The sequence below is a fragment of the Enoplosus armatus genome, chromosome 8 (genome assembly GCF_043641665.1).
Source record: "Enoplosus armatus isolate fEnoArm2 chromosome 8, fEnoArm2.hap1, whole genome shotgun sequence".
Classification (NCBI taxonomy): domain Eukaryota; kingdom Metazoa; phylum Chordata; class Actinopteri; order Centrarchiformes; family Enoplosidae; genus Enoplosus; species Enoplosus armatus.
Window position 1 is genome coordinate 24997064 of NC_092187.1, and position 22946 is coordinate 25020009.

General features: G+C 43.9%; 1 protein-coding gene across 1 annotated transcript in view; it reads left to right on the forward strand.

The window, feature by feature from the left end:
* Positions 1-22946, forward strand: part of LOC139288708 (IQ motif and SEC7 domain-containing protein 2-like) — a 109379-nt gene that overhangs the window by 69655 nt on the left and 16778 nt on the right. Inside the window, exons 2-3 of the mRNA XM_070910096.1 lie at positions 21307-21475; positions 22042-22209. Of these exons, the coding sequence (XP_070766197.1) occupies positions 21307-21475; positions 22042-22209 (337 nt within the window). The remainder of the gene's footprint in view (positions 1-21306; positions 21476-22041; positions 22210-22946) is intronic.

A 22946-nucleotide genomic window follows, 5' to 3' on the forward strand; every position in this document is an offset into this window, starting at 1 on the left:
TGATTATTGATCTCTCAGGGCAGGAAGAAGAGGGAGGACGCAAAAAAACTGTTTTCAATGCATTTTCTAGATTTTTATTTATGATTAACACATTAAGTGTTTCGTATTAAAGTATAAAATGTCAGTCGTAGTAGAGTGATGCTCTGTGGTAGCTGAGACGAGGGATTAGCCGGCTCTGGATTTACTGTCTCGCCTGAGGGCAGTTTGTTTTTCACTGTTCCCACATTCCCTTCCTGAATCTTCTCAGATAATAAAGTGTTTGCTGTTATTCAACTTATAATAAACTTATAATATTGATATAATATAATTCAATCGAACGATGTTAAAACCGATAAGCATCTGTGAACATATAAAGAGTTCATTTGCTAAAAGAGACAAACGCCGTTCTTAATTAAAACAACACAAGTTTGACTGATGGAGTGCACGATCAAAAAAACATGATTTAGGTAAATTCTCAGGGGGGCCATGACAAGGGGGGCCACTGGTGGGGAGACTGGCCATTAACTTCAGATAGAGCACATGAGACACATGCAGGGAGAACACAACATACAAATAACACGACTACTGACTCACTAGTGGTCAGAAACTCCACAACAGCACCACAAAGGCAAAATGTGACTTCTGAAGTCGTAAAATGTTTCAGCAAGTGAGAAAATCAGTCAGATGGATCAGCTGTGAAATCATCAGTCACCAGTCAACCAAATGTGAACACAAAGATCTTCATCATCTGTACGTAGACGCTGTTATTCAAGAGCGTAGGGCTTCCAACATGGCCGCCTGAGGCTGTTATATCACCTGGAAGCCCTTTAAAGAAATGACAAAGCATGATCAGCTGCAGATGGTCACTGCTGCCCAAATGTTTTCACTCCTCCTCACTTTCTATCACCAACAGACTGCTGAGTGTTGAGCAGGGAAATGCTGTGTTTCTCTGTCTGTTGGTTACACTCAGTCAAATATTTAGTGGCATTAGTCAGTTTAGATTATGAAATATGTCCACAAGAAAGAGCATCACTTTGCATTAAAACATGTTTCTCTGTTAAAGTTCTGACCTTTACTATCAAATTAAAGTGACTTTAACATCATGAGCGTTGAATTGAATCAGTCCAGCTCAGGTAATCGTCATGTGACCTACTTTCCAGCTTGGTGTAACGCTCCAGGAACTGTACCAGGATCAGTTGGCCAAACCTTCAAACGCTGACAGAAAACTTTTCCAAAAGCAGAACAGAAGAATGAGGTGGAGTTCAGAAACAGGAGAGAAATCAGTGGCTGCTGCTGTCTTCAGGTCCAGAACTACGCCGAGATTTCTGTCTTAGTTTGTGTCGCGGATTCAAGATGATTTGGCACCAAAAACTATTTCTTCAGCTTTGTTTATTTGGAGGAAATGTCGGCACGTCCAGTCGTTGATCTGCGTGTCGTCATAATTATGAAAAGATATTTTGATGTTTTCCGTAATCTTAGCTGATGAGAGTCAGTAGATATGGAACAGAAGAGACCCGAGAACGGAGCCTTGGGCAGCTCCACCTCATTGCCTGTCTATATGTTTATATTACCGCTAGGACTGAACAATTCATTGGTTTTATATGGAAACGGTGATTTGAATGGGTGCCGGAGCTCAGATTTAAATGTCATTGTTAACGTCTCAACACGCTGTAAAAGGTGAAAGTTGACGACTGCTGCCAGGAAGTTTAGTAATTCATTAATTCTGTCTGACAAACTACGAAATGAAATATTCGACTGTTGTCTGATTAATAAGTAAGTAAGTAAGTCTGTAAATTAAACCAGAAAGTTGATGATGATGATGATGATGATGATGATGATGAGAGAGAGCAGGGAGGCCCGTTGTTATAATAGCAGTGTGTGATCATTATTCAGGCACAGATCTGAAGTCATGAAAAAGGCTGTGGACGGAGTTGTTTTCCTCGTCTGATCAGAGCCAAATGTTGACTTCAACTCAAGTGTGTCTGCTCCCTCGTGACACAGAGCCCCCCCCCCCCCCCCCCCCCCCTCCGTCCCACCAACAAAACTTTATTAATGACGTACAAGAATCGAACCCTCTACAATTCACAGCGTACCTATGTTAGAAATCCAGTGATGCTGCAAAACATGTAATTAAGGGGAGTGAAAACTGAGGCAAACAGGCTGGAGCTGAAAGGGTTAATTGGTGTATTGGTGTGAGAGTACCAATTTAACACCGTCCCTGTTTTTTTGCCTGTAATTAGTGACACAGACTCTGGAAACTGATATGGAACTTATAATTACACATCAGTTCATTCCAAGGGAATTATCAAGAGCCATGAAATGAAGTGTTACTGAGAAATCTGATATATTATATATATTATATTATAGTTTTGTCAAAACAAGAATGAAATAATGATTGTGGTCGTGGAGCAACAGGAACGGGAACGTGAGCGTTCACAAACACGGTTGCAGAGAGGTCTGTGGTGGTGGACCTGGATCTGTTCTTTGTGGCTCGTCTGTTAAAAACAGCTTCACTCTCTCACCTGAAACGCAACTGACTTCTCAGCTCAGAAATAAACCCGAGAATCACACACACTCATCGTACGGTCTGACGCTTACGATTCAATGCATGTGATGGTGTGTGTGTGTGTGTGTGTGTGTGTGTGTGTGTGGAGTTTAATTTAACTGATTTTTGCAGAAAATCTCTCCAACTGGAAAACTGTTGTGCAGTCTGTTGTGTTTGTGACAGAAACACGACTGAATCAGGTTTCAGGTGAAATACTTCAGGTCACTGAGTGTTTTCTTGACTGCTTCATCTGTTTTTTTTCAGAACCAGATGAGAATTTTCACTCTTTTTCCTGCAAAAGTTAAAAGACAATCAATCCTTTAATCAACCAATCATGAGAAAAGAAAAGACAATATTTCAAGTGAACCCTGGTTTGTTCAGTGAATCGAAGACATCTGGTGCTGTGCTCACTGACAGCTGTTTACTTCCTGTTGGAGAAACAACCAATCAGAGCTTTGCAGGCGGGACTAAAGTGGCTTTCAGGCAGCGAGAAGGTCCCAGCAGGGTAACTGGGTGTTGTTTATTGTAAGTGTGCAGCAGCTGGTCGCAACTCCTCTACTGTTGCTGCTGGCTTCATTAGATCAGGGACCAGTTTCCAGTTCCACCTCTGCCGCTCTCGGTCACCTGTAATGTGTGTTTTTTAATTATTGTGGGCAGCACAAGCTTCCTATAATATCTTCTGTGTTGTTTGGTGTCTCAGGAAGGTTGGGACTGGATTCAGCCTCTCCATCATGAACTAAATGTGAAGTGATATCATGATGCTGCCAGTTTAGTTATCTTCAGAGCATCACATGCTGCTGTCGAGCTGTGATTTACAATGTTAAAGTGTATTAACAATAAGTTTCTCTAATATTCGAATCCAGTGTTTCTGTTCAAGCTGTGGGCGGCATGTTGTGTTTACATCAGACCGACTGCAACGATGGAGGCGATGCCGCCAACCGCTCGCTGTCCGAAAGCACCTTAGGAGGGGGGATGTCATTTTCCTACGTTGCTAGCTAGCTAGCTAGCTAACTCCGTCTGTGAAAATTAGCAGCAGAAAAATGTGTGTGTGTGGGGGGGGGGGGTTAAGTGTGCTGCAGAGGCTTTCATGGCAGGAGCAGGTACAAACTCTCCTGCCTCTAGTTCATAGTTCATGTCTTCCTCATTATTTGTCCTCCATCTCCCCACCAGCTACGTCCCTGCCCGTCTCCTCCTCCTTCAGCCACATTCCTCTGCATTATCGTTCCTTCTGTCCTTTTCACCTGCAGCCACATCCTTCCACGTATTTTCTCTCCTCCTCCTCCTTTGTTTAACCTCCTACCATCCTCCTCCTTTTTCATTCTCGTCCTTGTCCCCCTCATCATTATCTCGTTTGCGAGCTTTAGGCCACATCCTCTTTCCCTTTCCCTTCTTCTCCTCCTCCTCCTTGTTTAACCTCCTGCCATACTTCTGTCCTTCTCCTCCCGAGCCCCTCCTTCATCTCATCATCCTTGTTTAACCTCCTGCCATACTTACTCCCCGTTTCCTCCTCTTTTCCTTTCAACTTGTCCTTGTAATCCTACAATCCTCTCGTGACATCCCTGCTGCCTCACCTTTTTCTCTCTTTTCCTTACCTCCTCGTTAAACCTGCACTCCTGATTTTCTCCTGTCCTTCTCCCTCTCCTCCTGGTGATCCTCATTAGTGCTTTTGAATCTTGATCCTCCTCCTCCTCCTCCTCTTCCTCCTCCTCATGCCCACTCGCCCTTCTCCCCGGTCTGGCCGACGCCCCTTGGTCAGCACAAACAGAAAGCGGTTTCGAGTCTCAGTTATCAGCCGTCGCCGTCTGGCTGTTTCCTGCAGCAGCAGCAGTGTGTGCAGCCGGTGACCCGCAGTGACTCTGCTGAATGGACGGCCGTGCTGCAGGTAGTGTTTTGGCGACGCTGCAGCCTGCGACAGAAGACAGAGAGAATATTTATTTATAGCAGCGCCCAGGATCAGTCGACGAAGCGGCGAATACTACATCAACAGCACTGAGAGATATGCTGAGAAAAAAGTCGCCACTAGAGTACAAAGACACGACAAGCTGTCATCCTGTAGTGCTTTCACCGTCTCAGAGTATAGTAGACATCAAATACCACTGAGGGAAAGAGTAAAAATAATATACAGACAAATTCAAGGAAAACGCTGAATTAATGACTGGATAAACATCCAACTGGAGGGTTCACTGAAAGCTTTGATGAGTGTGGAAATGATGTGAATGATCTGCTGTGGCTTTTACATAACGTTTGAGTTATTACAGTGCTGAGAGTCGGTGTGCGTCTCGCTACAGCAGGAAGCTTTGGACAGGAATTAGGAAGCCTCTCTTCATCTCCAGTGTGAACTAAGTAGATCTGGGGGGGGGGGGGGGGGGGGGGGTTATTTGCACACATATACAACAGCATAAAACCAGACCAGGAAACATCCTTTTCAGTTAACCTGAAAAAGATGCAAATTGATGACAAATGGTTTTGGGGAGGTTTGGGGGAGTGGGTGCGTCTAGAAGCCCATTGTCTCATTATCTGATCATGTTTGAGACCCTGTTACAAAGAACATGACGGATAAATGAATGAATCACCACAATAGGACAAAATGACGGGGAGCCGGTTTCCGTCTGGAGATCTTGGAGATGGAGTCCCTGAATTTAAGAAGCGTCAGCTGAGTCCATTACAGCGCGGCTACAGGCTGCGTGTTTGACTGCTAACTGGGTGTGATGGGGTGGTATCTGAGGGGCGGTTGTTGTTGTTGTTATCTTATTGTTGGGAAGATTAAAGGACATCAGCAACCTGACTTGGAAAATATCTGATTCTTTAGCTGCAAGATGTTCAATTTTCTTCCTGAGCGACTCTCTAACTTTGTCCGTCTGCCATTTCATGCTGGCTGGGTAGCATCCACTCACCTTTTTTAAGCCTGTTTGGAACGGCAGGAAGTGCTGTGGTTGCCATGGCCACGCTGAGTGGTGAGCTGTAGAAGTTGAACAACTGTCTACCCAGATGGCAGCAGAAGATAGCCTCTCCTATACTCTTGTTTTTACTTTGGCTATTCTTTATGTTTTGTCAGGCAGCCGTGACCTCTGACCTTCGTCCCCTTCACTGTTTGTTGCTTGAGATGATAGTAATGTAAGAACTGAAGCATACAGGATCTTCCTTGTTGACCTCAGCTCCCCCGGCGCTCAGCTTGCACTCACACTGCAGTGGTTCTGCAGTCCTCTGTGTGCAGCAGGAGGCCGCTCATCAATCTGCACTCACATGAGGCCACCGATCGCGTCCTGTCCCATCTTTAATAAAACATGAAAGAGCCTAACAGGGTTTTGCAGATTGTTTCTGTTCTTATTTGAACGGTCGGCACATTATAATAAGTCGATAGTGATGAATAATTAACTGAACAAAAGATGATGAATGTTTCCAAAGAAAACTGCCGGTTAGAGTCGGAGTCACCTGCTGCCTCGAAATCAGTGCTTCATGAACCTTGTTGGACTCCTTCATGGTGATATTCATGGGTTTCCACGTGAATATTGATGTTAACACCAAGTGTCACACAACAGTGACATCACTTCTACGTCACTGCGACAAGGTGAGCAGTTAAAAACCACTGGAGGTCTGCAAAAACAAGATTTTCTGATAAGTTGCTCTTTAAAATAGAACAAATAGATAAAAAGTAAGAAAAATAAAAACCAAGCTAACACAAAAACCTGCAGAGAGAATCATGAGTAACAGGTTTGTACAGTGTGTGAGTCCACTGCCATATGTCCAGCTGTGGTTGGCTCGTGGTTGTCCTCTCGGTAAATGCTGCCTGAGGTGTTGCCGTCTTTCCATTGCTCTCTGACTGCTGAGGTCTTTAACAACTCGTGTCCTGGAAAGCGTGTTACGTTAGTAGCATCAGAGTTGTCTTCGCTGCAGCGCCGCTGCACATTTAGCAGGGTTTTAATGTTTATTGCTTATTTCTTTCATTCGAAAATGTTTGAAAACGCAATAAAAACATGTAGTTGATGAGGTGTCGTAGAGAAATAAATTATAATTTGTAGTCTCGATTTAATGATTCGTGCTCTGGATTTCCGACATTTACGAAGCGCTCCACGATCCTGAACATGAGATTTTATTAACTATTAAGTTTTTATGGCAAAATTGTTGTAGTAAAATACGTTTAAGGGATCCCAAAGACAACATAACGTTGTGTTTAACAGCCAAAACCTGACGTACATCCACACATCTCAGTCCAACATCACAATGCACCTGCACTCAAATCCAAGAGATCCACAGTGTGAAGGGTCCAAGACTAATGGCATGAAGGTGAGGATGTTATGCTAAACAGAGAGCATAAATTACTAAACAAATATATTTATTTTTCGTCTCCATGACACCCCCCGGGCTCGGTAACACCTGTTTCTTTTCATGCAGTGAAACATTAAAAACATAAACAATAAAATGGAAATGAACAAATCTTGTGGCGCCCTCGGCTCGTCCTTAAGGCGCCCTTGGGAACAACTGCTCTGCATATTCCTGAACAATGCCTCTTTCGTCACGTCACAGCTCAGAATGAGTTTTCTTCAGTAAATCCTGCGGTTTTGCAGGACATTTTGCAGATATTAGATTTTCAGTTTTGTCATTTGGACTCTTTCCTCCTGCTCACAAACACTCACTCACCTTCACAGCCATGATTCATCCCGTTTCAGAGGGAGCAGAGGGCAACGATGCTGGACCAAAGTGAGCCAGCCAAATGATTTCAGCTGCCACACAACCTCCTGAAATAGACTTCAAGCTGCTTCGCTGCACAGATCCTCCTCAGGGCTGCCTTATGGCTGTCGTTAAGATTAATGATGCCAGATATAATAGTGTTATGATATTGATTTTTTTCTTTTACTACCTCCTAATGAATGAATGGACATAAATGAGATCAGTGTCATGTGATAAGACAAGATGAACCCTCTGGATCCCTGAGGGGAAATTTAATGATGGTAGCAGCAAAGAATAGAGAGCAGATAGATGAACAAAGACGGACCGGTGTGGTGGACATAAAGGACACGAAAGTATGATGATAAACAAGGCGGAGGGGTTTGATGATGACTAGAAGAGATTGTGTGTAATTTCTGCTGGGTTTAGGTCTTCAGAGTAGTTCATCCCACTTCTGTCACTTTGTCAAAACTGTGATAGTTCCTGCTGGAGTGAAACGCCTCAGTTCCTTTTAGCCACGTTAGCCGTGTGGCTCGAGGGATGGCAGCGGTCCGCCACTTTGGTCCAGACTGAGACATCTCAACAATCATTGGATGGATTGTCCTTCATGGTCCCAGCAGGATGAACTGTAATAACTCTGGTGGCCCTCTGACTTTTCTACTATCACTACCATTATCTTGATTTTAGCCACATTGCCGAGCCCTAAGCTACTTCAGAGTACACGTATAATGTCGGTGAAGTCCTTCATGTGTTCAGCCTCCAGCTCTCCTGCACATACAGCAGGTAGACCTTCACCCTCCATCATCACGCGGTGTTTCTCCTGTTCGTCACCTCTGCAAAGACGTGTTGTTGACATGTGTTCAGGCGGACGATCTTTTCTGTGAAGAGTTTGGTTTTATCTGCTCTGTAAATACAGCCGCAGATCTTCGGGCTTCGCTCTTCATTAAACCAACAGGCGGTAATGGTTTATTTGGGGTGTTTGTTTTCGGAGCAGCTCTGCTTTCCTCGGCGACGATGAAATGTTAATGCTCTGTTTGCTGATGAAACTGCTGAGGAGAAGATAACGGATTATTACATGGGAACGAAAATGTGACTGTGTGAGTTTGTTCGTGCCGAGCTTCATGTGCTGCGTTTTGCTTGAGATTGAGAGTCCGTTCAACTCAAAGTCAACCTTCCCTCTTCTTCTAGAGCTTTCGACAGTATCCCACTATGTCAGGCGGTTTTGTCAACGTGATTTAGGCAACAGCCAGATGTTCTGAAGCTGGTTCACGCCAGATGATCGACTCCTCTTCTTATTAAACTGCATGTAGCATGCTGCAGGTGTGACTCCAGGGCTCAACATCAGACGGCTGGACAGTTGATCCACTCTGAAATATCTCAGCAGCTGTTGGATGTAACAATCATTTTCATTATGGATTAACCTGCAGATCATGTTCTTGATTTATGGATGAGTTATTTGGCCTATAAAACATCAGAAAATAACTATAATGATGTCAATCAGGTCTTAAAATGTCTTCAACAAAACAATCCAAAACTCAAAGATATTTAGTTTACTGATATAAAATGAAATAAGATAGAAAAATACTCAGATTGCAGAAGCTGGAACCAGAGATTGTTTGACATTGAAATATGACCTTAAAAGACTAATTGATTCGTTTTAGCCCTTTTTGGATGGATTGCGATGAAATTTGGTACATTACACACTGGTGATGAATCGAGTGCCATCATCCAATGCTTTATTGTTCATGACCAGATAAACACCTGCAGTGACACTCCCATCAACCTTTATAAGGCTAACATTACCTTCACAGTGTCAGTATGTTAGCATTGTCATTGTGAGCATGTTAGCATTTAGCTCAAAGCACCACTCTACCTTAGTTGTATATTTGATGGAGCGAGGCCGGCAGTGTGTTTCCAGACCTGATGCTAGTGACTTCCCTGTACTGAGCGCTCAGAGGTGGAAGTGATATCCGTCTCCTCACCTGACTTTGGGATTCTGGGGAACTCTGATTCCCACTTTTCCTCGCCCACTACCAGCTCCAATATCTGAACCCAGAGTTGAGAAAACAATGGAACCACCAGGTCCATTTAGCAGCTGTTCAGGCACTTTCCCTCAGCAGATGGAGTCGCCCAGTTGTATTTTGTAGATGTTCAAAATCACAGTTATTGTGGCACTTTCAAGAATTCTCGGCCATGTTGCCTTAAAAGTTGATCTCGAAAGTTGATTCTTGACCTTGTAAACATCAGTTGACTGAACAGTCTCACCACAAGATCCAATTTGAACATCATGTGACACAACTGAAAGCTCTAGAACAGCTGCTAAATGGATCTGTGGTGAGATTGTAGTAGTGATCCAATCCCAAACCATCAAACTGTTGCATTGTTTGCGTTTCAGCCAGTTTCTTTTATTAAACGCTTGAATAGATTTTTTAAATTGTTCTGATTTTAGGTGCAGAGACTCTGCGTCCTCCCTCAGGCCTCCTCACACTCACGTGGTTGTAGAAATAAATCTTTACACTGAGCCCGACAAAGCAACGACATGCTGAAAGGCATTCCTTTATTTTTATAGTCTACAACCACTTTCATTAAAAAGGGTTGATGTAAGTCTTTCTGCCGAGTTAACTTGAGCTGTCTGACTTTGAGTCTTGGTGTATCAGCAGACGCCCAGGGGAGCAGCAGAGCAGGTACTTGAACTCTGAGGTACGCAGTCCTCCAGGTAGACGCTGCAGGGAAACTGTAGGATGGATGTGAAATACTGAAGCTCCCAAGGTGTGCAAATGTAAAAGTTATCACCTCTGAAAAAGCACAAGTTATATCTGATTACTTTGAGATACCAGTGGTGGTAAAAAATACTCTGTTACAAGTAAAAGTGCAAGAGTATTAATAAAGTATTAAAGTTCAAATACTTGTTGGGCAGAATGGTTTCTTTCAGAGAGTTATATTAATATATTTATCATATTATTGGAATATTATTACATTTTAACTACTTTACATCATGTTGGTTAGTTTAATCTGTAGCACAGTTTTATATTTTATAAATTGTTTTGTTTGTTTGTCTTCATCAGTAAAGTGGAGCGTGGTATTCGAATAAAGTACCTCAAAGTTTTACATGAGTAAATGTACTTAGTTACTGTAGAGTTGCCTCAGTCGTCTGGGGTGATGGAGTAACATATATACTGATCAGGCTTCCTTCAGAAGACACTGAAGGTTACATGACGTCTGTCCATCCATCGTGAGGCTGAAAGAGACAGCAGCTCTTAAAGATGGTTGTTTTTAAGAGTTGATTGAGCGAATGTGGAGCAGCCATCACTCATAATGACAGGGTGGAGCAGCCGAGGCTCCGACAGTCTGATGGATGGACGGTTAAAGGTCAGCTGAAGAGCAGAGACCTGGATTAGACTGCATGAAGAACACTTACACTGTTGACAGAGAGCAGTTTCACCACTCAATCTGATTGACTTTGTGTTTAGATCATCAGCTAGCTGTTGATGTTATTGACACTTAATGATAATCGATGAATACCTAAAGATAGAAAATGTAAAATATCTCTTTGATTTCTTGCCTTATATTTGGCTGAAGTTCAATACGCGTCTTTTTACCACCAATCAGACGGTTAGGACAGGACATCCCAGGGACAGTAAGACAGTAAGTGAGTAAATCTCACTGACACTGTAAAAGTGGGGGTTTTCAAAATGGGATTTTACATCTCCAGTAGAAATCGACAGTTAGTTACCGCAGTTATTCAACATGCTAACTAGCTTACTCCTGTCAGGAGAAAGGCCAAGGAGCATCAGCTAACTCTGTTACGTTATTTAACAAACGCTGAAGTAGCTTGTGATGTACGTTAAATAACATATCATGGTCATATGTTTGATTTATTCTGAGCTGTATGCGTTGCTGTTGGCACTCACACAAACTTCATCCCCTAACCATCATCTCTCACCCCGTTTGCCCAATCACATCTCATCTGACCAATCACGGCCATCCGTCCAATCCAATTAACTCCTCCACCCGAGTCGGCAGACAGGGATAAGAGCAGATTTGATATGCGGCCAATCAGATTCTTCAGAGGCAATCAGAGGCCAAGTTAATTTTTAGACACGAGCGTTATGCTTTGTGATTGGCCCAGATGAGACGCTGCCCAGCTTCATCACCGCTGATGAGGAGAAGGAAACGAGGGATGATGGGTCGGAGCGGTGGGGTGGTGCAAATATGAAAGGAGAAGAAATGTGGTGAGATAAACGGGAAATGGGGTGAGAAGAGAGTTTTATAGGCTTCAGGCAGAATTCATGACTCAGTGAGTCGCTGGTGGTGTTTGTTGCAGCTGCAGCTCAGGTGGAAACAGGACAGGGACAGGAAACAGAGGGAATCCAGGATCAGTTGGTGTGTTTGGGGCCAAAATCAGTCAGGACCAATCAAATCACATCTTTTACTTTCCGTTTGAAAACAGCGTGCTGTGCCTCTGGCGCTCTGACAATTTACTGATGGAGAGAGCAGATACATATTCTTCCTTTTCAAAACCTGGTGCCTACATCACCCACGATGCAACTCGACTGCTGAGCAGCAGCTACAGATCTGTGGGTACCGAGCAGCGAACCCTCAGCGGCTCCCGCTGGAGGCCGGCACTGTGCGTGGCAGCTCGGTCGCCGTGTGTGTGTGAATGTATGAATGAGACCTGATCTGTAAAGCGCTTTGGGAACCGTTAAGGTTGAAAAGCGCTTTATAAGTGAAGTCCATTTACCATTCAGCCCCCTCCGGAGACACTAAAGGCTTTATACTACTTGTTTCACGCATGCAGTCGCGCTCTCTGATGTGATGGTGGAGTTCCCCTTGAACGTGGTTTGGTTCATTTTTATTATTTGTATCTGGAAAATTTAAAATTGCAAAGTACAGTTTGTTTCATTGGGTGTTTTTTCAGTGTAATGAGGAAAGTCTGTGTTAATAACAGAAGTGCTGTAAATCAGTCAGTTTCTGAGACAAATCTCATATTGTTGTAATGGGGATAGTTTTGTACAAAGACCAGTTCTTTTATCCAACCTTTTGAATGTGAACTGGATTGCGGGGGATGAGTGACTAGAGTCCAGTTCATGGGGCAGCTTTCACGGATGATCGCAGTGTAAGATAACGCTGAATTTGTCCACTGCTGGATTAAATCACACTGCTGTGTTCTACTTGTGTCACGTGACTTCAGACTCCAGACTGACTTTGGATTTTGAGCAAACGTGATTCGGTCACAGCTCTGGTGTCATGTCTGACTCATGGGCCGTGGTGCATGCTGACAGAGAAGATGTTGCTTGTTTTTTTCTGCTAGAGGGATTCATATGAGAGTCTCATCCACACACTGTATATATATATATATATATAGTTATATTTATAGTTTTATGAGCATTAACTGTCATTTATTCAAATCACGTTCACATTGAAGGTGTTGAGTTCTGTGGAACCGTCCAGTATGAATGTTCTGCAATGTTCTGGTTTGAAGTAACAGACAAACTGTGGAGAGAGAGACACTGAGAACATATGAGAGAGAGAGAGAGGAAACCAAATACAAGACCATCTGTAGGGGAGAACGAGGCAGAAGATGAGAGAGAGAGAGAGAGAGAGAGAGAGAGGTGGGGATGACACACATGTAGTTGTGAGTAGCAGCTCGATGCCTCAGGGTTTGGTGCCATTTGGTGCCTGTTTGGACTACCAGCAACAGACAACACACACACACACACACACACACACACACACACACACACACACACACACACACAGCAACACATCAATACAGAAACACAAACCATTCACACACACTCTCTCTCTCTCTCTCTCTCTGGTAAAACAAGGCTTGGATAAGCTCTGCCTCACTAACACACATTTCCCAGAGTCCCTGTTGTGTCCTAATGTAGAGCGCTGCGAGCCTACGGGGCAGAGGAGCAGGACGGTTGCTGGTTCCAATCCCTGGGACAATCAGGACAATCTGGCCTCAGAGACGTGAACAGAGAAACACTCTCACTATGAATCCTATTTTTAATCCCAGTATATTTCTGATGACTTGATACTACAGACCACGATGGAGACAACTGGCAGCCAGCAGAGCTCCTGGTGAGCTGTGATACAGGTTCAACAGCACCGATACAGGTTCACTGATACAGGTTCACCGATACAGGTTCAACAGCACCGATACAGGTTCAACAACACCGATACAGGTTCACTGATACAGGTTCACCAATACAGGTTCAACAACAGGTTCAACAACACCGATACAGGTTCACCGATACAGGTTCACCGATACAGGTTCAACAGCACCGATACAGGTTCACTGATACAGGTTCAACAACACCGATACAGGTTCAACAGCACCGATACAGGTTCAACAGCACCGATACAGGTTCACTGATACAGGTTCACCGATACAGGTTCACCGATACAGGTTCAACAGCACCGATACAGCACCGATACAGGTTCACTGATACAGGTTCAACAGCACCGATACAGGTTCAACAACACCGATACAGGTTCAACAGCACCGATACAGGTTCACTGATACAGGTTCAACAGCACCGATACAGGTTCAACAACACTGATACAGATTCAACAACACTGATACAGGTTCAATAACACCGATACAGGTTCAACAACACTGATACAGATTCAACAACAGGTTCAACAGCACCGATACAGATTCAACAACACTGATACAGGTTCAATAACACTGATACAGGTTCAACAGCACCGATACAGGTTCAACAGCACCGATACAGGTTCACTGATACAGGTTCAATAACACTGATACAGATTCAACAACACTGATACAGGTTCAATAACACTGATACAGGTTCAATAACACTGATACAGGTTCAATAACACTGATACAGGTTCAACAGCACCGATACAGGTTCACTGATACAGGTTCAACAACACTGATACAAGTTCAATAACACTGATACAGGTTCAACAACACCGATACAGGTTCAACAACACCGATACAGATTCACTGATACAGGTTCAATAACACTGATACAGGTTCAACAGCACCGATACAGGTTCACTGATACAGGTTCAACAACACCGATACAGGTTCACTGATACAGGTTCAACAACACTGATACAGATTCAACAACAGGTTCAACAACACCGATACAGATTCAACACCACTGATACAGGTTCAATAACACCGATACAGGTTCAACAGCACCAATACAGGTTCACTGATACAGGTTCAATAACACCGATACAGGTTCAACAGCACCAATACAGGTTCACTGATACAGGTTCAACAACACTGATACAGGTTCACCGATACAGGTTCAACAACACTGATACAGATTCAACGATACAGATTCAACAACACCGATACAAGTTCAATAACACTGATACAGATTCAACAACACCGATACAGATTCAACGATACAGATTCAACAACACCGATACAGGTTCAATAACACCGATACAGGTTCAACAACACTGATACAGGTTCAATAACACCGATACAGGTTCAATAACACTGATACAGGTTCAATAACACCGATACAGGTTCACCGATACAGGTTCAACAACACTGATACAGATTCAACAACAGGTTCAACAACACCGATACAGATTCAACACCACTGATACAGGTTCAATAACACAGATACAGGTTCAACAACACTGATACAGATTCAACGATACAGATTCAACAACACCGATACAGGTTCAATAACACCGATACAGGTTCAACAACACTGATACAGATTCAACGATACAGATTCAACAACAGCGATACAAGTTCAATAACACTGATACAGATTCAACGATACAGATTCAACAACACCGATACAGGTTCAATAACACCGATACAGGTTCAACAACACTGATACAGATTCAACGATACAGATTCAACAACACCGATACAGGTTCAATAACACCGATACAGGTTCAACAACACTGATACAGATTCAACGATACAGATTCAACAACAGCGATACAAGTTCAATAACACTGATACAGATTCAACGATACAGATTCAACAACACCGATACAGGTTCAATAACACCGATACAGGTTCAACAACACTGATACAGATTCAACGATACAGATTCAACAACAGCGATACAAGTTCAATAACACTGATACAGATTCAACAACACCGATACAGATTCAACGATACAGATTCAACAACACCGATACAGGTTCAATAACACCGATACAGGTTCAATAACACTGATACAGGTTCAACAGCACCGATACAGGTTAACTGATACAGATTCAACAACACTGATACAGGTTCACCGATACAGGTTCAACAACACTGATACAGATTCAATGATACAGATTCAACAACACCGATACAAGTTCAATAACACTGATACATATTCAACAACACCGATACAGATTCAACGATACAGATTCAACAACACCGATACAGGTTCAATAACACCGATACAGGTTCAACGATACAGGTTCAACAACACCGATACAGGTTCAACAACACCGATACAGGTTCAACAACACCGATACAGGTTCAATAACACCGATACAGGGTCAACAACACCTAGGAGGAAAACGAACCAGAGTCTGATTCAACTGGACTCAACGACGCAGGCCGAATGAATAAATCTGCGATCAATGTTGGATTGAAAAAAAGTTTTTGTTTTTATTCTCCACAATATTTCATCATGGCCGCCTGGAGCAGGAACATTTGTTGGTGTGTCAGTTAGAAAACAGTGAGTCTGTGAGACAGTCAGGTCAGTGAATCATGTGGTCACCCCCCCCCCCCTCTTCATGTACTGGTGTCAGACTGTGAGACCGACCTCGTCTCACTGGGAGTCGCTGCCTGTTCTGTCACATTGCAGCGCCCTCACTTCCTGTTTGTCATGGCTGTTGTTTACATCCAGTATGGAGTCGCTGCCTGTCGGGTTCACACAGTGCAACTGCAGCAGGGAGCGTTTCAGAAACATGACTTCCCTTTCTGTTTGTCAAACTTCACCATTTTATACAGCGAGTGTTTGTGAGAAGGACAGTGAGACATTTACGTTTGATCACTGAGTAAACAACATGGCTGCTAATTACTCCTGTTACTGCAACCGAAGTATCTTCATGGGGTTTTACTCATGTAACGCATGAATACTGTCCTTCCTGTGGCATCCATTACAGGTTCAAAATGTTGACAGCCCCCTTTAAATGGAGCCAGACTTTAGTTTTAGACACAAAAAAACACAGTCTGGGTTTGAAATATGAACCCACACTCACACATTCACAGAACATGATGTGAAACACAATTTAACGTATTTGAGAAATCCACCCGTCCTCCGTCTCTAAGCACAAAGACAGGCAGGAGAAAACTGCAGAATAAACGGACTAAATATCAACATGAGGTGGTTTAGAAACGACTCTTCGTGCCTTGGAAATGTGGAGGTGTACCCGAGAATCGATGTGATGTAAATATTTCAAGACTCCTCTTCTTGTGGGCAGCTGGCTGACTAAGTGACTGGCTGTCTTTATATTCGGGGTCTGTTTGTCCTGTTGGTGGACCGGCTGTAGTGGGAGGACAGAGGCAGCCTGTGTACATGTGAGTGCATCCATGCTCGAGTGTATCAGTGTGTGTTTGTATTGTTTGTGCACAAACTGGCATCATTGCTTTGACACTGCAACCCATATAAATCAGATAGATTTCCAATCAGTGAGTGTGTGTGTGTGTGTGTGTGTGTGTGTGAGAGAGTAGCACAGCAGTATTTCCATATCCGCTTGTTGTGTGTGTGTGTGTGTGTGTGTGTGTGTGTGTTGTTGGATGTGTGTTGCTGCCAGTGTGTTGTTGGTTACCGCCCCTGGCTATGAATGCAGAATGACAAACAGAAACAGAGTGTGTGTGTGTTTAAGTGTGTGTGTTTCTTCCGTGTGAGTGTGCGAAAATTAGATTACAACTGAAAGAAGGAAAGAAAAGAAACGTAAATATGGGAAACTGTATTGAACCTGCTTAGCTTGTGTGTGTGTGTGTGTGTGTGTCCTCCCCCTCGGACTCATGTGGTTTCACAGGAAAAACAAGCTGCCGAGCAGAGCCAAGGTTTACATGTGAGTGTTGTTTCCATGCTGCGGTGGGTTCCTATGTACTGCAGGTGTTCCTGGATGTTGGACTGGATCCTACAGAGTGTGTTTTAGTGGTTGTACAGACGCACGTGTATATCACAGTGATGCACGCTGAATTCTTTTTACAGTTTTATTGAATTATCTTGAGCTATGAGCAGGTGTGTGTTGAGGCCTTTGAGCATCAGGCCAGCAGGATGCCTCCACTTTGTCCTTATTTTAATCTTTTGTAGTATTTGTATACGACTGTCAGTTCCTTGGTTTTCTGTCCGGCTGCTGTTTTTATTCAGATAAAGAAAAGTTTTTCCATCTGCTGCTCTAAACGCTGCCTGTTCTGTAGCACTTTGCATTATTTTTGGTTTCATTACATACTGTTTAAACCACCTTTAGATTCTACTGCACCATCTGGACAGAACGGCAGCGTTCCTCACCTCATTACCATAAATAGCGTCTTTGTGATTTTGTTTTCCATCTTCTTCACTCGTCTTTAAGTTAGAAGCAGAAACCTTCTCTGGTTCTATCTTCTCCAGTGAGGATTGTTTTCTGTTTGATATGATTGTCAACTCGATATCTTTGAGTTTCGGACTTTTGGTTGGACGGACCAAGACATTTGAAGACATTAGCTTGTATTCTGCTATTCTATAGATGAAATGATCAATCAAAAGAGAAAACTGACTCATTAATGAACATAATCATGAGTTGCAGCCTTGAGGCAGAGCATGTGTGTGTAACCAGAAGGCAAACTGTGGTTAAATCAGGTCTAACTGAGTGGAAGTGTTTATTTCAGTCCCGTCAGAATGGATTATTATGTGAATGTACAATATGTACTGCAACAATATTTGGCATCTTGGCTCTGACCTTGTCACTCCCCACAAGGAAAGACTGAGCTCAGAGCAGCAGGCAGTGGGGAGTGACAGTAATAATGACCCCCCCCCCCCCTACCATAAGGACCTACAGGTGGAAGATAAAATTAAATGCTGTATGAATAACAGCAGCGGCGGCACCGACAGCTGAGCTTTCAGGTGAGCCATGTGGCAGCAGGCGTTCAGCTAAAGCGTGAGCAGATCACTGAAGGCTGAAGCACACAGCCATAAAGAAAATGGTGCAGTGGATATATGTTTCAGTGAGATGAGTCTGCAGTGTGAGAGAAGCAGCAGCTGCCTGAATTAGCTCGCAGGCTTCACTTTACAAAAACTGGCTCTCGTTTCCCATCGAGCAGTAAAACGGTCCATATACTCTTATTATACTCTAGCATGGTGCGCCTAATTTACCTTATTACATTGCATCATTTGCAGTGTGACTATGACACTGCATACATATACGCTGCACTGATGATGCTGAAACTATTTATTAAAACGCTTTGAACTCTGCAGTAGAAATGGTCTGCCAGTGCCTATAGTGGTATTTTTGCTTATTGTGATTTAATTTCTTAGAGTATCAAATGCTTCATATCCCTAAAACACTTAACTGACTTAAGCTAAAGGCTAATGTAAGTCAATATACCATAATAATTGATAAAAGTATTGAAATTGTGTCATAGATAAAGCAAATCCAACGTTTTTCTTCTTTCTTCTGGCGCCACCGTGCGTCACGCCAGGTTTTGCACCACGTTTTTTTTTCTTAGTTTTTATTTTAGATTGATTTGAACAGGATCATGCCAACAACGACCGCCCACGGCCACTTGAGTAGTTTCTGAGTAGTGTCTTCAGGAATTCTTTTCAGGCTGCATGCAGCCCCTAAAAAACCTTCACCAATAAGGCTCAGCTTGTTTGCAGCCTGAGAGACGAAACCCAGGGCATATTCATCACCTATCTCTTCTCTCACCTGGATTCTGGTGGCAACAATATTCAGAGAGACTTCAGAAAGAAAGCGAATAGGAGCTGCCGCAGGCTGCTAGCACGAGCAGCTATTAGCGCTAAACAACAAAGATGGAGACAGAAGTTTAAAAAGTTGGATCTGACACTCGTGATGGTCTGCTAATGTCGGGGTCACCTGAAGTTTGCTGCGTGACCTCAGTGTGCTGCTGCCTGCCAGAGGAGGCTGCCAGCGTGGAGCTCAGTGCACGGCCGGGGTATAAATCAAACGCACCTCACCTCAGTTCAACCCTGCAGCTGGCTCAGCCTCAGCTGGCCGAGAGAGGGTTGGTTTTCAAAGTCTCTTTATTGAACCTTTGCAAGGAGACACCACATCACTCAGAGGAGAGGAGGAGAGGGGAGGGGAGGGGAGGGGAGGAGAGGGGAGGAGGGGAGAGGGGAGGAGAGGAGGGGAGGAGAGGAGGGGAGGAGGGGAGAGGGGAGGAGGAGAGGAGGGGAGAGGAGGGGAGGAGAGGAGAGGAGAGCAGAGGAGGGGAGGAGAAGAGGAGGGGAGAGGGGAGGAAAGGAGGAGGGGAGGAGGAGAGGAGAGTAGAAGAGGAGGAGAGGAGAGGAGGAAAAGGGGAGAGGGAAGGAGAAATTGAAAGCAAATGATGGCATGAGGAGAGGAGAGAGAAAGGAGGTAAATTAGAGGAAATAGGAGAGCAGATGTGAGGGGAGGAGAGGAGGGGAGGTTAAGTGAGAAGATAAGAAAAAAATAGATGTCAGAATGAGCAGTAGAGACGAGAGAAGGAAAAGGATGGAGTGAGGGAGGAGAAGAGATGGAGAGGAGAGAAGGAGCATGATGATGAGGAGGAGGAGGAGGAGAGAGAGAGTTAGCAATTATCTAGAGTACCTTCCTCTCAGTTTTTACTGCAGAGCCTCACTGGGATTTATGAGTGCAGTCACTTCTTCACTTCTGTGTGTGTGTGTGTGTGTGTGTGTGTGTGTGTGTGTATGTGTGTGTAAATGTAATACATCCGTGTTTAGGGATGTAAACTCCACATCATCCCAGAATAATGTCGTTAGCTTCTTCTTCTTCATCTCTTTCTAACACACACACATCCATTGTCTCCCACACACTCATGCTGTGTCTCTCACAAACACAACACACTGTACACCCACATTCACATACACTGTACACACCCCCACACAGACACACACACACACACACACACACACACACACTGCTGTTAGCCATGAGTCACAGTCATGTGACTCAGTGTGTGTGTGTGTGTGTGTGTTAGCTTGGCAGTGCCCACGTTAGCTTCAGTGCCAGCTTCACGGGTGTCTTAGATTAACACTGAAGAGCCCCTTTGATGGTGACACACACACACACACACACACACACACACACACACACACACACACACTAACACACAGATTCCTCCTCTTTCCTCCTCCCTCGTCTCCTCCGTTCATCAATGAATTGATCGATCATCTATCGGTTGCTGTGTGTGTGTTTCTGTGTACGCAGGTCTCTGAGTGTCACCTGACCAGTGTGAACCAGAGCTGGTCCCTTTCAGTCCAGTTTGTTCCAGTTGGTCTGTGTGTTCAAGACTAGTGTGGTTCGGCTTGTCTGCTGTGGTTTGGTCCACTTGAATCTGGTTTGTTCAAGACTTGCTTGGTCTTGTTTACTTTGGTTTGGTCTTTTTGGTCCAAATGAGTCTGTTTTGGGGTATTTCTGGTTCTGTTTATTCTGGTCCAGATTAGTCTGCTTTAGTCCAGTTTAATCTAATTTGTTCCAGTTTGTCTGTTTGTTCAAGGTTAGACTGGTTTGGTGCAGTTGGTCTGTCTCTTTCAGTTAAATCTGGATTGTTCCGGTTTAGTGCAATTTGGTCCAGTTTAAGTCTTGGTTTACTTTGGTTCGGTCCAGTTGGTTATTGGTTATTTCTGGCTTGATCCAGTTTAGTGTGGTTTATTGAAAGGGAAAACGTGGGCCCTATTTTTTACAAATTTAACTGTTAATCTAATAGTTAGATTAGAAGTTTTGGAACTGGTCCAGTAGATCGTCTCACAGCCACAAACGAGCTGCAATCTAATCCACTAAAAGTGTCTGTTTTTCCACTGAGATTTGATTGTATTGTTTTTAATTTCAGATGTCAGATTATTTCAATAAAAGCATTACAGGAAACAAACATGGTCCCATGGAACCATCCCAGTACAGGATACTGGATACTGGGTAACCCTCTCTCTCTCTGTCTGTCTCTCTCTCAGTGTGGAGGGCGACCCTCAGTGTCCGGAGGCGCTCACTTTTTCTGATTCGTCCTTCGGTCACCCGCCTCCCTTCCATCGCTATAGCAACAGCCCCCTCTCCAGCCCCTGTGACCCCTACAGCTCCGCCTCCACCAGCGGGCCCCTGGGAGCCTCCCACCCACACACACAGGTACTGACCGTAAAAACACAACAACAATAAACTAAAACCACAAACACACAACAGGTCTACAGCCATTAAAGTTGTGGAATCATGTGACAGGAAGTGCCACCATGTTGAATATTTAGGACCTCACCGGTTTGTTTTGTTTTATTATCGTTCATTAGAAGTGAAGGATTTCTGTGATTTCCGAGACGTCCTGGTGATGAAACTCTGACACCCACGCACACTCAGCCGGATCAGATAGATGTTTAAATACAACGAGGAAGAATTAGTATCACTACCAGTGTGATTCACCTTGGTAGCCAGCTGATAATTACTTTGCTAAAATATGAGGAATTCTAATTACAAAGCAATAATAGTTTAACATCCTCAGCTGTCATTATCTGGTTGACTGTGCTGCCTCCTGTTAGAGAGGCAGTGGGCCAAGCTGGTGTCTGGTTTGAAGGTATTTATGGAGGTCAGTATCTATACCAGCACCAGTCAGCTTCCCCTGAATAAATCCTAATTACAAATATCTGAACTAATACTGATTACCGGTGTGTCTCTCTCTCCTCTCCTGTCCTCTCCTCCTTCAGGGCAGCTCTCCCATCTCTCCCCCCAGCCCGGCGAGCCTTGCCTGGGCTCAGCGCAGCCGACACCAGCCGGCCAGCCTGGCGCTCCGCAAGCAAGAGGAGGAGGAGAGCAAACGCTGCAAAGCTCTATCTGACAGCTATGAGCTCTCTACAGACCTCCAGGACAAGAAGGTACAGCGCCACACCTTCAGACATCGCTGGCCCTGAACACACGAGGTTCACGTGAGGTTTTCATGTGATCGTTTCTGTTACATTCTGAGTTGAAGGCAGCCTTTTCAAACAAAGCAACACGCACCAGCAGCGTACAATGCACGTCAAAACACCCACACGTATTGTTTCACACACTCATCGTCGTGGGTTGGTTCTCAGCACCGTGTCAGGATATGCCTGTCCTATTTACCAGCATCGATGCGCTTCAACACAATTCCATCACATCTGATTCGGTGCATCCCGGTGTCTGTAATCTTATACTCCTTCTGTCTCTGCGTTGTTTCTGGTGTTTGCTTCAGACACCAAATGATGTGACGCAACATGATGCGATGTGTTTCTGTTTTGAAGTGCGAGCGGTTTTCTAACATACATTGCGTCTCCTGCCTCTAATGGGCAGGTTGTAATCTAATTTACCCCCGGGGGTAAATAAAGTATCTATCATCATGTCAGTTTTCCGATATAATATTATATACAATGGTAATCAATTACCATTGTTGACAAAAACAACAATGACTAACCACATTTTAGTGACTACATTAATGCAGCTCAAGACAAAATCAAGGTGTGTGATCATTTGGTAGAAGCTGTGTTTAGTCCTGCTGGCAACATGATGACCATATGATGACCATATGATGACCATATCATCAAAACAAATCATGTAAATACAAAGAACATGCTAAATGTATTGCATATGATAT